Genomic DNA, 15600 nt, shown 5'->3' on the forward strand with positions numbered 1-15600 from the left:
CTGGCAATGAAAAATCAAATTGATGAAAGTCCTTTATACTTTATGTACATTTCTCGAAGCCAGGCCATTGCGATAGTTTCAATCTCTGTTGTTTTTTCTGGCATGCGTTTCTTTCATTCCTCCCGCATGATATGAGTCAATATCATTCCCTCGTCGGTGTATATATGTTCTTGATCACATCCTTGCATAGGTCTGAATATTCGTCTAGGGTCAATGGAAATACTTCTGATATAAGATAGTTTTTAGCATATCGAAACACCACACCATCTTGTGTTTTCTCGGTGCACTATAATATATGCTTATTCGCGTTTTCTGTAATGTTGTCACTTCCAGCCATGATTCGTGAATGAAGAAAAAGCTTGATATATTCGATTTTCATGACTTATTGAAATTGCAATGGCATTTCACAATTGTAACAAGGTCTTCAATGGAAAAATGTTATGAGCCAAAGCTTAAATTGTCCATGAAGAACCGACAAATTAAATAAAGGGGTGCGTCTTTTTACCACAAAGAACCACATAGAAATCCCATAAATACCACAGATACCCCCATAGAATCCAAAATAGAAAAACTCATCCCAATTAATCTATATAAAATTGAGAATTCTGCATTTAAAAAAATAATATTTAAACCAGTGTATTAATCAGGGGCGGATCCATTAATTGCGGTTAGGTGGGCACAACCTTATGAGTCCTAGTGGGGGCCCAAGGGGCGAAGCCCCCGGAAGCTCCAGGATTTTACAGATTTTATAAGGGTTCGAAATATGTCTCCTATGTAGTCATTTTTACTATTTTCTGTCAATTTTAATAAGGGGAAATTAATAAGATGACTCAAATTTTAAGAGTTTTTGGAAAAAATGTAAGTTCTCCCGATAAAAGTAATTCAATAAATCAAAAGATTTTGTCATTTATTTCTTTGAGAGTGGAAGAAATTCTTGCTTCTTTTATCATGTACATTATAAACAAGAGACCACGATTTACCTTAAATTTGAAAAGGGGGGGGGGCAGTTGCGCCCCCTTAAATCCGCCACTGTTAATAGTACCAGGCGCGGATCCAGAATTTTTTTCCAGGGGGGGGGGGGGGTCGAACCTTTTTACAAAATCGAACCCGTGATATAATGTTCAACCCTTTATTTTCCAACTCTCGAAGGAAACGCTCTATATAACCACTGCACCACGCGGGCGACCTTTTTGTCGTGTATTGATGTTTTCTGGTAGGAAGTGTTATTTAGCTTCGTTTTCCTTGCCTGATAAATGATTGTACAATTTCCTTTTGGTCAATTTCTAATGAATGGTGAAGATGCATTAGTGCAAGCCCAGTCAATCTGTCCTCTTGCATAGTACTGCGCATGTAACTCTTGATGCGTCGTAATCCAGAAAAGGATCTTTTAGCCTCATATGTTGTGATAGGTAAAACACATCCAATGTGAAGAAGAATTTTCACGTTCGGGAAAACGTCCCCGTCTACAAAGTTGAAAAGATTGAGCAGATTGCAGAGCTTGTCTGAAGTTTCTTTGCTCATGTTAACACAATAACGTCTCCAATCTCTGAGTTCTTTCTCCGAGTCCTTTACAGAAAGACAAGGATGGTCGCTCCCCCAAAATATTAGTTCTGAGGCAAGTTTGGACAATTCCTCGTGTGAAATATTTGTCACATTGACAGGCAACAAAGAGCATATCGAATATGCCGTCAGATCTTCTTTCTGAAACCTCGTATTTAATTCACTGAGGAAAAAGTCCAGAAATGGAATGGCCACGACAGATCTATAATAATCTCTTGGATTACTTGTCTGTGTTGCTGCTTGGAGCAAACCCTTGGGGTTTTAATCACTATATCAAGGGCGTCTACAATTTGTTTTGCATCTTCAAAGCAAGACTCGGTATCTACCGCTCTACGAATTTCTTTGATCCTATCCACGTGTTCCTCAATTAACTTACTTGCAGTGAAAATGTCAATATCTCTTTTCTGAAGTTTGAGAATCAAAGGCTTTATTGTATCTAGGACATACCTTACAAACACAAATGTTATCAACACAGAGAAGGACGTCATCGAAGCCAAAAGCCCCTGCGCGGTCACTTTAGTTTGTCTATCCCAAGACCAGTCTTCACTGGTACTTTCATCAAGGTTTTGATTGAGAATGTGCTGCAGACATTTGATGACGAACTTGTACATAGTGTAGAACACATCAAAGCAGATATGACGCTCAACCCACCTAGTCTTACAGAGTCCAACTAGTTTCTTTCTGGAAAAATCTACAGACCCATCATTTTCTATAATAGTCTCAAGAAACCCTTGTCGTTTAGGAGAACTGTCAATGAAAATAAACACTGAATGAAGGACATCTATCATATTCCTCACAAGGGGTAATTTGCAGGCTGAAGCGATGCTCAGATTCAATACATGACTTCGACAGTGTGTGTACAAAGCTAATTGGTTTAGATACTTGATTCGTCCCTGACACCCCCGTTTTTCCGATGCCATTGCTGCTGCACCATCGTATGCTTGTCCTCGCATGTTCTCAATCGGAATTGCAAGCGAGCGGAGGATTTCAATAAGTTTATCAGCAATTGCTTCCCCAGTAGTTCTGCCTATATTTGCAAAGTCAAGAAATTCCTCCTTAATGATGGCAGGGTGTTCTCTAGTATCTAGAAATCTGAGACACAAGACTAAAACTTCTTTGTTAGCGTACTTGTCAGTTACCTCATCGACTATGATGGAATAAAAAAACCTTTCTTGTAAACCCTTCAAAAGTTTACATGTGATGTGATTTCCAATGAGTTGTATAACCTCATTCTGAATGGTTTTGCTGGTATATAAGGCATTCTTTTTTTGCTGTTTGTAGATGAGATCAGAGCTGCTCATCATGCTTTGCCAACAGCTGTAATATTGCCAGGAAATTACCTTTATTTGAGGAATCACTTGTGGTATCATCTCTGTGTCCTCGGAGAGGAATATTTTGTTTCCCACAAAGAATGATCGCATCTACTATTTTCTCAAGAAACTTTATGTTGTGCTGATACTGTGCCTGATTTTGCTGATTGAGTTTATACGGAAGAGACGAAGATGGCACTTAGGATGTCATCTTGGTTGTGTGATAAACAGATTTGGCACTCTTGTGGTGTTCTGAATTTTGATGCTTTAAAAGGGCAGATGTTTTTCCAAGGGCTTTCTTATACGCAGTAAAAGGCTGCGTAACAAATGTATTTTGATGTTGGACATCTGACTGAGGGAACATGACACAAAACTTACACAGACCGCCATTTAACAGTTTGCTGAAGGTCAACCATGAAAACTGATTCATCCAAGAAGATTGAAATGATAAAGTCTTTTTGAGTTCACCCGTATTCGTTGTTTGAGCACAACCTGTTTTTAACTTGGCGACATCGTCTGACAAGGGTTGATTCTGAACATAACTTATCTTTTCAGCTGAGGACATTGTGTTCAACTTTACTGCACCTGTTACAATTTTACCAAGATCAGAAAAATCCGAATCGTCAAAAGATGTTTTATCTTTATCATGTTCTGTTGTCTTAATAAATTCATTGTCATCAGATTTAATATCCGTCTTTTCATTTTGTGAGTCCATGGAGATTTCCGGGGTATCATCTGAATCAATACAAAGTTTTGACTTTTTATGGGCAGGCTCCTTCATTTCATTGGATTCAGTAGGTAAAACTGGGAAACAAACCACAAAATGATTTGGTGACCAATTCTTTGGGTTGCTATTTTCAGTGTGTGACCACATGATGTAGATGGGGGAACCCTGACGTACCTTTTCATCTCAAAATGGCTTTATTTCTTGATGAAGAAAATGTCTGTTTACAGCAACATTTTGTATTGTTGGATAAATGCTATATATTGGATGATTCAGGACATTTGCCGCTGCGAAAAAACGAATCAAAGAACAATATTCCCCTGATTTGATTAAATTTAGAGTTTCATTCTGAATCGACTTGAGAAAATTTCCCGGTACAAGTGATATGTCCGATACTGACGTCTCCACAACATATTGTACACTTGTGGGATGAGAACACATCTTGTCGTAAGTTGCCTGGGACGCATACTTTCTCGAATTTTTTACAAGTTCTAATATGGTCATGAAACGAAGTTCGATATGTCTCTCTTCATGACCAAAAATGGCTTTAGAGAGGGCCCTATAGAAGCAATTGCCATCCCCGTACACTTTCACAGGACAAATATCTACTGGGCCATCTTCTGGATAAAGCGCCTCGGCAATTTTGTCCAGATTACCATCTCTGGGCAATATATCGGACCTCATTACACTCAGATCATAGGTGTAGTGTTTCTTGCAACTTGTGTATCTTAAAGATACATTGAGCTGCAAGGCTTGCCAGCCTTTTGCTGCTGCTTTCAGTAAAGAGGCATGTAAAAGATCAAAATCCCTTTCACCCATGATATCTTTTGCATCTATTACTAAGCAAGTGTTAAAATTGGAAGGAAATGATAATCGGATTACTGTGAGAGAATTCTATTAATATTTACTTAGAATGATAAACGAATACTGGACTTTTGCGAGAAGGGCTGACTTTTACAGTCAACGGCTGACTTTGACACAAAAATAATATACGGAAACCTTTTCGTGACATATCTGTACATACATGAATAAGTGATGAACCGATGCATTGTACAGAAATGTTAGTTGTCCAAAGAGTACCGAGTTGTCCCGGTTCATTTCCATACTCGTACTGTTTCTGGAACAGTAAAGTCTATGTGACCTAATTTCGCCATATATTCCTCCTGCACCCCCGCTCCCGTGGGGATCCGGGTTAGAATAGGTCCTCAGTACCCCTTGCTTGCCGTAGAAGGCGACTAAATAGGGTGGTCCTTCGGATGATACCGCAAAAACAGCAGGTGTGGCACGATAAAGATCCCTCCTGCTGAAAGCCCATAAGCGCCGAGCATAGGCCTAAATTTTGCAGCCCTTCACCGGCAGTGGTGACGTCTCTATATGAGTGAAACATTCTCGAAAGGGACGTTCAACAATATTCAATCAATCCTGCACCCCCGGAGCCTTAAGGATGGAGCAAAAATTGATCAAAGTTAAAGCATCTTCCCTATAACCTCACAGGGCTCACGGCGGGTGTGAACGGTCGACAGGGGATGCTTACTCCTCCTAGGCACCTGTAATTCCGAATTGTCGGTACGCTTGGCATGCACTGTGTTGTGATTAAATAAACCTGTATAACGACTTCATACATTTTTATGGTAAAAGAAAACGCAAAGCTCTTGCATAATAAACTTACATGTACATTCGATTTATCATGTTGCGATGACTTTTGTAAAGTTTGAACATGAATCAATTTATCTGTGCGAGTTAGGATTTTACACCTGCAATGTATGTATGCATGCAAAAATGAAATGAATTGTTTTTATTTTTTGATAATTGTCAGATAAATGAAAGAAGTTCAGGCGGTTTAAAACCTAACAGGCGTACTATAATAATATTGTAACGTACAGTGATCTGAACACGCTCACCGTTGCTTAGAGAAATACTACCAGATCACTAGAAACGCTACATGTGGCTTTCTAGCGAAGCAGTAGAAATTCCTTACAAACTGTTTGCTACACTTCCTACGCTCAGGAAAGCTTCGTTCCGAAGCTTAGCATGGATCTCCGATTGTTTGGCACCTCTTCGGCAAAGACATCCGCCCTTCCGACAACCACCGTTGTTCCCGGACGAAACCCCGTCCGTACATGGACACAAAGTCCCAGAAATACTCTATCTGAAGTAGGTCTCCCACCAAACATCAGTCACTACCCTGCCATGATTTTGTAACGTGCAGTGGTTTGAACACGCTCGCCTTTGCTTTTGCGTGATTAAGAGAAATCACAAAAAAAGGCTAGCTGAAGAGCGAGGCAGTAGAAGTACCCTGTATAAATGCTAACAAGTCGATATTACATATATTTAACGATATTGTGCTTCCATACCATAAGCAGGTTTAAATGTCCAAGTCAGTCGTTGATTGTGAAAGTCAGCCCTTCTCGCAAAAGTTCAGTATTACATTGACGTATTCCTAATCTAAACTATGCCCAAATTTCTCTATCTTTCGTCGAGACGCCCCCGTCAATCATCGAGTCACTCAATCATCGAGTCAGTCACAGCAACAACATGCACTTTTGGAACCCATTTTTTCTTTTTCAACATCTCTAACCCCATTTTTGTTTTTAAAGTACTCTATGAAGGCCTTCGTGGTCGAGTGGTTAGAGCATCGCGTTCAAAATCACACGGCCTCCCACCTCTGGTCGGCGCGGATTCGAATCCCACTCGCGTCGGTAAGTGAGAAAGTTTCCCAGTTTACGTTCGGAAGGTCGGTGGTCTTTCCCTAGGTACATTGTATCTGGGTTCTCTCTTCCACCAATAAAAACTGGGCGCCACCAGATAACTGAAAAATTGTTGAGTGTGGCGGAAAACAGCAAAACAAACAATCAACTACTCTATGACGGTGTACGGAACTCCGAAAAATGAATTCACGTGAAAATACACGATTTTAACTAATCACGTGGTTTCTATCCTCTTCTACCTCAAGTTCTCCAAGTGCCAATGTCTTTGACATAATGTAACAGTTACACATGTACAATACAACGTTAGGCTACAAAATGCTCCACTATCAGTTCAAATATTTCTTCTCGATTGTCTTAATTTTTATGCCATTCTCCCATTGTGTGGTGATCTTCTTTGTCTGCGCACTCTTTTCTGCTGTAGACTTCTTTAGATCTCTGGCTTCTTCATGTTAGCCGTGTCCTCGGAACCAATGGAACTGTTTTGCTTTGGTCCGGTAAATAAAGTTGGTTGTGTTCTTTTTCGAACGACCCTTCCAACTTCGAATTCTGAAGTCGACTGGTCTTTGGATTCTGTGTTTACTGAATATTCAACTTCACTCTCACTGCATGAGCCTAAAACATCTTCTAAATCTCCGGGATCTTGCGTTTCCCAGTCACTTTGATAACCTGAACTCTCATTCGTCTCGGCTGGTTTGTCTACCGTAGCTACTGGAATTGCGAAAATGGATTCTTCTGTTCCTTTAGTGCTTGAGTTGTCCTTCAACTTCTTCACATGTGTTTGAGTTACCATAGGTGACTCGTGCTTCTTCATATGCATAAGCAGATAGCCGTTCTTCTTGAAGCGGGCTCCACATTCCAAACATTTAAATCTTCGCCCAGAACACAATATAACATGGTTCTGCCATGGTTCATTACTGACTTTGTTGCAGAAGGGGCAGCTATCAGGCTGTTTGTCTTTTGTAAATTTCGTATTAGGCATGACTATTTCAAATCTGAAAATATCAAAAAGATATTAAATAAATATTCAAACATAGCTACGTTTCAAGCACACAGTCTTCTAAGTAAGCAGGAGCGCGTCTATTTCTAACTAACTTAGTAGCGTTTTGTTAAGCTATCGATCTCAGTATTCTCAATACCCACAACTTGATCTTGCTTTTCGACTTCATTATTTTGAGAAGGCTTGTTAACCTCAGAAATTGTTTCACCAGACAGGAGTTGGGGCTTCACTAAGCTCATTCTGTCTCCATGTATCACCTTTGGAGATCCTCTACTTCCACATGACTTTTTATAGGTATAATCTGAACGCTTCTGGAAAAGACCTGAACCGGTCCTTGCCAAAAGCTCGTCAGCTTTGGCGAAGTACCTATTCGTCTACGTGGGAAATATACATAAACTAGATCTCCAGCAGAAAATATATGCCATTCTAACTTGCGATCATGATAACGCTTTTGTCGCATCATTTCTCCACTTTTATTCTCTCTAACAATAAATTGAAACTCTGTCTATAGTTTCTCTAACAATACTATATGCTTCTTCCATCCTTTCTTGAAGTAACCAAGCCCATTGATTTTGAGGTACTGATTTTCCCTGCAAATCCATACCGTATACTACTGTGGAATCGTTAGAATTCGTGGTGGCTCAATTTTCGTGGAATTCGTGGATACCCCTCACCCACGAATTTACATCCTCAACGAATAAAGACAACGAGTATACAAGAATCTTACAAATATATAAATCCACGAAATTACGTCCCCCCGAACCCGTAAAAATTCAGCAATTCGCGAAAATTGGCCCCCACAAATTTATATGATTCTACAGTATATCTAATGGTGTCGTCGCTTCTCTACCGAAAATGAGGTAATTTTGGAAGTAACCTGTAGTGTAGTGCTCAGCAGATCGATAGACCATAATCAAATATGGTAACTGTTCATCCCAATCTGTGTGAATCTGATTCACACAGCTACTCAGCATAGCTTCCAAAGTCCTGTTAAACCTTTCTACTATACTGTCTGATTGTGGATAGTATGGTGTAGTGTGTGTCTTTTCTATTTGCAGCAAATTACACACTTGTTTCAAAAGCTCGCTTTCGTACTGCCGCCCTTGGTCTGAATGTATGGTATAAGGCACCCTAAACCGTGTAATAACTTGCTCCCTGATAAAAGAAAAACAGAAATCATTAGAGATATGCCTATGCCAGCAAATGTTGGCTCATCCAAACTTTGATAAGACATTTATACTTGACACAGACGCCAGTAACTTTGCTATGGGAGCTGTTTTGTCACAAGTTCATAAAGGTCAGGAGGAGAGTAGTCGCCTATGGAAGCAAGGCATTGACGAAGTCAGAGAGACAATACTGTGTAACCAGTAAAGGGTTATTGGCAGTGGTGTACTTTACAAAGTATTTTAAGCATTACCAATACGGCCGAAAGTTGATCTTGTGGACAGACCACAATTCTCTGCGATGGTTAACAAATTTCAAAACCTCGTTGTCCCGTCTTCCTTCTTTACAAACAGGACAGCAGAAGCCCACGGGCTTGACGAATGCTCTATCACTCCTCTTTTCAACATATCATCTACTAGCTTACCGACCTTGTCACGCCTGTGCACGGAAAGGGGTCTTGGTGGTTGTTTTATTGGGGGAGCACCACCAGTTTTAATACTATGTTTAACTACACCTGTTTGTCCAAGGTCGTCATCTGAACCGGCAAACAAAAACGCATACTTAGAAAGAAACAGCTCTAATTTGTCTTCTGATAATCATCCAATTTAGACATTGTTACCTCTTTGAGAGTAAGGAACTCTTTCGACCAAGATTGGTTGCCAGTTGTCTTCCTAGAACCATCGATAATCTGAGACGCTTGAGCAAAATGTCTTATATTTCTTCCTTTATAAATAGTATTCGCATCTTCTGAAAGATGCATAAATCTTACTGGTACTTTCGTGTCGTTCTTAACAAGGGTCCTGCCAACTAATCCTTTGTTCAATTCTAGGAAAGTGCTTTTGGGCTCTACAATACCAAAGTTTTCTGTCGGTAGCCTTTCTCCTGCTGGTACGCATACATCACAGAAAACTACTATTTCGCTTCTAGATGGAACAATAAAAGATTATGAAGTAATTACGCGATAACATCCTAGTTTACCTTCGATATTCAGACAATGACATTCTCCGTTTATAGATAACATTTTCTCGGATATATTCAAAACGGTTTGGTATCCATTCATAAAATCTAAACCTAGAATGCCATCAACCGTGATGTCTGCAATGATCACTTTTCTTTGATATCTACTCAATCCCATTGTTACACTCAATAGAGTTTGAGAGGCTTTCCCTCATCAGTCATTATATCTTGGTGTGGCTCATCAGTTGTAAGAATCTTTATTTCATCAAATACCTTTTTTGCTAGAAGCGTCACAGTTGCTCCAGTATCTATTAACAATTTAATCTCAGTATCTTCTACTTTGCCTATCACATAAATTCCAGCTTCACTTGGAATATTGAAAGCTACCGAATGTGGCTTTCTGTTAATCTTTTCTCCTGATCTAGCGACTTTAGCTGACCCTGCATCTTGCTTTGATCGGCGATTTTCGCTGTCTTTCACTTCAGAATTTTTATCTGTTCGCTTAGAAAGACATTATCTACTTATGTGTCCTTCCTTATGACAGTTATAACACTTTAGTTTACTCAGTATGTCCCGTTGCATCGTGGGAGCTTCTCTCGTTCTACTTGCCGATGAACTCTTTGACTGCCTTATATCCGATTTCAGTTCTTTAACTGCACTTTGTAGATCTTTCATTATCTTTGCTTACTCAACAAGTGTTGAGTTAGAGTTATCCGATGCTGCACCATATGCAACAACACGTAGATGTGACATTTGCTCCATTCTCTTCAGATCTGATCTTACAAACGCTTCTAATTCAACAGCTAATCGGATTGCATCATTCTAAGTTTGTGGTCTAGCTTGTTTTATTCCGCACCCAAAAAAGCGTCTACAACTGTTCTTTTACAAGGGTTTCCCCTCACGTCACTCGGTGCTGTCGGGTATACAAGGTGTATTAACCTACGAATGGACTGGCCTAATTCCGGCAAAGCTTCCGTCGGTTTCTGTCTACGCTCCAGAAGCTGTACTCTATAAAGCTCCGTTTGCAGGGGCGAAGCAATCTTTCAAGGCCTTAATAAGTTCACTATAAGTTCTCCAGGGAGATTTCCTAACACTCCTTCAGTTTGGCCCCTCAGCGAAACTGCAAGATTTCTCTTTAACTGACCATCCATTCAAAGCAGCACACGCCTCAAAATGTGACTAGCCATGATCCGAGACCGTCATATGTTGCCGGCTTTATGTAGTTTGATAGTTTTTTAAAAGCAACATCATTGTTGACCTCCCACGGTTAAATGAATGTCAGGTATTCTCCGACGTCGTACCGTTACACCAGGCGCTTCTCCTCAAATTAGAGTATTTCACTTGAAAGCACACGTGAGTCTATGGTGTTTTATGTGATATCCTGATGAAGGATATTTGGATCACCCTTGAATATCCAAGCTCAGTCTTTTCCAACTGTTATATTTAAGCATCAATCCTCGCTATCTCTTGCTTCAGATCCATTATATATTGGGTTTAATACTAGACAAATAAAAGACACAAAACAGTTTATTTATATATATATAATCAAAATATGCCCCACGTTGGGTGTCAATTTCTGTAACGTGTCAACTTGACACTTATATATCTCGGGTCTTGGATTCCCCCAGATATCTTGCTGGGGTGTTTGATTATTGTAGATACTTAATTTTCCAATATATACACATAGCACTTATCTAGTACCTTATAAACTATCAAAATGAGCATCAAAATTACCATCAGGGCGCTTACAACCGATAATAACTAGGTTATCACTGAAGCCACGGTCGCTCACGAAGACAAGTTACTTCTACTGTATAAAGTACTAGGTAAGTCTTAACTTACCTATTCTGCAAATCGCCGAGCAATATTGACTTATGAATAGCTAGTTACCTTACCTAGAATACACCTATTCGTCCTCACGATACGCTGTACAAACTCAGTCTGAACCTCAGTGTTCAGCAGCCGTATTTGTATACACTGATGAGGTCACGTGATTCTCATCTAGCCATTACGTCATTGTTGCCATTCACAAACTTGAAGAAATACTTCCTGATAATCTTTACCCCTCTGGATTTTTCCTATGTAATCATTTTCGTTACACTTAGATGTATTGATATCTTTTCATTCAGTACTACGTAGTCCTATCAAAAATAGAGGAGGGGCTTGTCTCAGAATACGCAACTTCCGAGGTATCAGCTCTTCTGTGATGGAGGTACATTCAGTGTTCTGTTGAACGCTTGGGTTGGTACAAGATGTATTATACATATACTATAGCCTAGCTATGTAAATACGGATAAAAGTCATGAAAGTGTAAATTTTGTTTATATCAGTCATTGGTATACATCAAACCGACCATATCAAAAATATTATTTGTTTGAATTAGGCCATTAAATAAAATATGAAATTATCTTTTATTTCTTACTCTGCACGAGTGATATTTCAATCAAAGAAAAATGGTGATTATCGATTTTTGTTTGAGCTATTTTATTATTAAATACTAATAAACTTACTAATATTGTGTATCCCTGCAGTTGGGTGGTTGCATGATGTCTGATGATGTCCGCGCGAGATCTCAGAAACGGTAAAAGATTAAGATACCAAACCTACAGGAGTGATAGACCTTAAGGAGTAGGCGAGCCAGTTTGGGTTAAGCACGTCCGCCGTCACTTCCTGTCGTCACCGGAAGTGAATTTTTTTTTTTTTTTTTTTTTTTTTTAGAAAATTTCAACTTTTCTTTTTTTTAATAAAAACTTGCATCACTTTATTGCATGGAAGACCCTAATAATAAGAAGAAAAATGTCAAAAACAATATGTCTCCCCTTTACTCCTATTGTAGTCCTCCAACGCAGCCAGTCCTATTGTTCCCAAGAAGATTTTAAAATATTTATTCTATATATCCCCATGTAAAACTTTGATTCCCCATAAACTTGAATCTACACTTTGTCAGAAAGTTTTGATGTAAATTTCAACTTTTCTGGCCCACACCATCTTAAGATTTTTAAACTCCCCCATTCTATGTTTGCCTTTTCTTGAAGGGAGCATGGCCCATCATTTGAACAAACTCGAATCCCCTTTTCCCAAAGATTTTTTGTGCCAATTTTGATTGAAATTGGCCCAGTGGTTCTGGAGAAGATAAAAATGTGAAAAGTTAACGACAACAACGCAGCCAAATACAGATGATCAGAAGAGCTAAAACCTATATATATACGCTCTTGAATCTCTGATTATGGGGACAAAGAAACTTAAGAATGTTTGCTTTATGAGTATTATTTAGTGTGACCTTGCCACTCCTGAAAAGAATTTGTTTGAATGAATTTCCTGTATATTGGAATATGAAGTTTGATCTCCTATTGTAGTCCTACCTTACTCCAATTGCCCCTGAACTGAACACATGAAGATACTTTTATATTAATATGGTTAAACATGGTCCTGTTGCTCCCTATAAAATTCCACTTAAAACGTTTCCGTATCGTGGCCCCACCCTACTTCTAGCGGCTACAATTTTAACTTGAATTTGCACTACCTAGAGATTAATATAAATATGACTAATCATGGCCCTACTATTTTTCAAAGATTTTTTCATAAATATTCCCCATGTAAAACATTGATCCCCTACTTTACTTCCGGGGAGCCACAATTCAAACAAACTAGAACCTGTACTATATGGAGATGCTTGCTTACTGATATGACTAATCATGGCCCCGAGAACACTTTCCTATATATATCCCCATGTAAACCTTGATCTCCTATTGTGGCCCTACCCTACCCCCTGTAGCCATGATTAAAAGAAACTTGAATCTACTTTATATCAGGAAGCTTTCAGATGAAAGGCAAAGATAACAAACAGTGATCAATCTCATAACTCCTACAAGCAATACAAAATAGAGAGTTAGGCAAACACCGACCCCTGGATATACCAGAGGTGAGATCATGTGCCTAGGAGGAATTAGCATCCTCTGTCGATCGGTCACACCTGCTGTGAGCCCTATAAAATCAGGTAAATGGAGTTATCCGTAGTCAAAATCAGTGTGCCAAGAACGGCCTAACAATCGGCATGATACACGTCAAGACAGCATTTGACCCAATGATAGGATATGGAAAGTTGACAATGGAGAAGTTGAAATCATCCTGTTTGTCATAAAGTTGAGTTGTTAGTTTGCCGTTAATATCTACTTTCAATAAAATATCTAAGTATGAAGTCTTCTATTTTGAGTTCACTGGGATATATTGAATCGCCATATGAATAAAAATTATTATTCATAGATAATCTTTCATATAAATTTCCATTTTTCTGGCCCACTGGTTCTTGAAGAGGTTTTTAAATTACCTTACTCTATTTATTTTTCTTAATTATCTCCCCTTTGGAGAGAGCATGGCCTTGCATTTGAACACACTTGAACACTCTTTAACCAAGGATGTTTTGTGCCAAGTTTAATTGAAATTGGCTCATTGGTTTTTAAAGATGAAGATTTTTAAAAGATGCCACAAAATTTTCACTAATTCTTAACTATGTCCATTTCAAAAAGGGCATAGCACTTCATTGGAACAAACTTAAATCCTCTTTATCCAAGCATACTTTGTGGCAAGTTTGGTTGAAATTAGCCCTGTGATTCTGGAGAAGTTGAAAACATTAAGTTTAAGGAGAGACGAACATTTGAGCTTTCAGCTCAGGTGAGCTAAAAAAACCTACTCCTCACCATTTTTCTTCTAAATTTCAAGAGGTTTTCCATTAGTTATCTGGTTTTAGAATCCAAAATTCTGAGAAATTTTCTCCATCTTACAATCCAAAGTCTCACTCAAAACCTACCATAAATTTCTCATATTGATTTAAAAGTGACCCTTCAGCCTATACAAAAGGCATTATTAATGATATCATACATGTACATGACTGTTCAGTTGTAATACCAGGGCAATACAGCCTTCACATAAAATTCACCACTCTTCAATTTTGTTGATAGTAAATTGAAAACACAAAGTATTAAATTGATGCTTTTTTAAAATTGCTTTACTTTTTTATCATTGTTAACAGACACACATTTCTCAAGAGAGCTTCTCAAAGCAACCTCACAACTTGGTCACGAGTAAACAAAGAATGGTAACTCTGTTACAGTCTTGCAGAGCTTGTTACAAAAATTGGCATGATCCATACCAGTATTAGAAGATTACCTTCTAGAGTGAAAGTTTATAAAATCTGACACAGGAAGAAAAAAAACCAGCAGTAAAATCAGAGTTAATCTAAAAAAAATTCAAATGATTTCGTTTTCTTACAAAATCATTTTTACGATTGGCATTGGGACAAGATTTCTTCTGATCCAAGTTTCACCCTATTTGGAATATATCAGAAAAAATATGAGACAAAGATCAAAAGTGAGCTTGTTTCAGACTTGTGGCTTTGAAGCCTGACATAGAAAAAAGAAATTAGAATCTTAAAGAAATGACATAAAATTTCCCTTGTTTCCTTGTATGAACAAAAATAAAAGTTCATAAAAATTTACTAATCCAAAACATACATATTAAAAAAAACATTTTTACCTAAAAATGCTCTTAGCTGTTTCTTCACAAGAGAACCTGTCTCTCTCTTTCTACCCCCCCCCCCCCCCCCCTCTTAAAAAATTACTCTAAACATTTTTACAATTCCTGTTCCCTGTGAAAAAACTAACTTTATTTCTACCATTTCATATCTGTTTTCATCCAGAAAATGTGCCAGATGCAAAGCTTGATATACATCTAGATATAAATACCTTGCTTAGTATTTTATCTGGTATAATTATTATGATGTAGTTTTTACAAGCAGTAACAGACCACTGGTATTCTCATCCTGCAATATCATTTGTGGACTGGCCTCCTACACAACACCAAATCCACAAAGAGAAACCAGCAATATCAACATTTTTGATACCCAGTGTTCAATTTGTCAACTCCAGTAATGTAATAATACCCATCAAATAGGTACTTGTTAAGTCTGGTCCAGTATAAATGTTATATCCATTTGCAGTGATGCCATCAAGTGCACCTCTGTTAACTTTAAGATCACATTCCATTATTCAAGTCCATAGTTCGAAAAATTCATGTCGGTTAAGTTCACAGTCAAGCAACCTTCTCACATAGCAAACCAGTTTAATTTCTATACAGAGTTGAAAAAATTAAGGTAATAACATGCAAGTTGTAAAACAAAAGATA

At 38.4% G+C, this 15600-nt stretch overlaps 3 protein-coding genes across 8 annotated transcripts in view; all 3 read right to left on the reverse strand.

Moving 5' to 3' along the window:
• Positions 1 to 1715: 1715 nt before the first annotated feature.
• LOC130051461 (52 kDa repressor of the inhibitor of the protein kinase-like) lies at positions 1716 to 2981 on the reverse strand. The gene has a single exon (XM_056153405.1). It carries the CDS (start codon positions 2979 to 2981, stop codon positions 1716 to 1718), a length of 1266 nt encoding a protein of 421 aa, XP_056009380.1.
• Positions 2982 to 6729: 3748 nt separating this feature from the next.
• On the reverse strand, positions 6730 to 9144 carry LOC125679971 (uncharacterized). The gene is made up of 2 exons (XM_048919420.2): positions 9083 to 9144; positions 6730 to 7294 (listed from the first exon to the last, which is right to left on the reverse strand). Exons 1-2 carry the CDS (start codon positions 9142 to 9144, stop codon positions 6730 to 6732), a joined length of 627 nt encoding a protein of 208 aa, XP_048775377.2.
• A 5259-nt stretch (positions 9145 to 14403) lies between these two features.
• LOC125682081 (transmembrane protein 131-like) overlaps positions 14404 to 15600 on the reverse strand; it is a 212392-nt gene continuing 211195 nt past the window's right edge. For all 6 annotated transcript variants that reach the window (XM_048922470.2, XM_048922475.2, XM_048922474.2 and 3 more), the window contains one exon: positions 14404 to 15600. This exon is cut by the window's right edge and continues 1669 nt beyond it. The gene's annotated coding sequence lies outside the window, so the exon portion shown is untranslated.

The sequence above is a fragment of the Ostrea edulis genome, chromosome 2 (assembly GCF_947568905.1).
Source record: "Ostrea edulis chromosome 2, xbOstEdul1.1, whole genome shotgun sequence".
Taxonomy (NCBI): Eukaryota; Metazoa; Mollusca; class Bivalvia; order Ostreida; family Ostreidae; genus Ostrea; species Ostrea edulis.

Coding starts and splice junctions, on each gene's coding strand:
- LOC130051461 (XM_056153405.1), bottom strand. CDS start 2,981: ATGCGATCATTCTTTGTGGGAAACAAAATATTCCTCTCCGAGGACACA.
- LOC125679971 (XM_048919420.2), bottom strand. CDS start 9,144: ATGGTTCTAGGAAGACAACTGGCAACCAATCTTGGTCGAAAGAGTTCC. Junction 7,295..9,082: donor AGTTCCTTACTCTCAAAGAG/GTAACAATGTCT, acceptor TGATATTTTCAG/ATTTGAAATAGTCATGCCTA.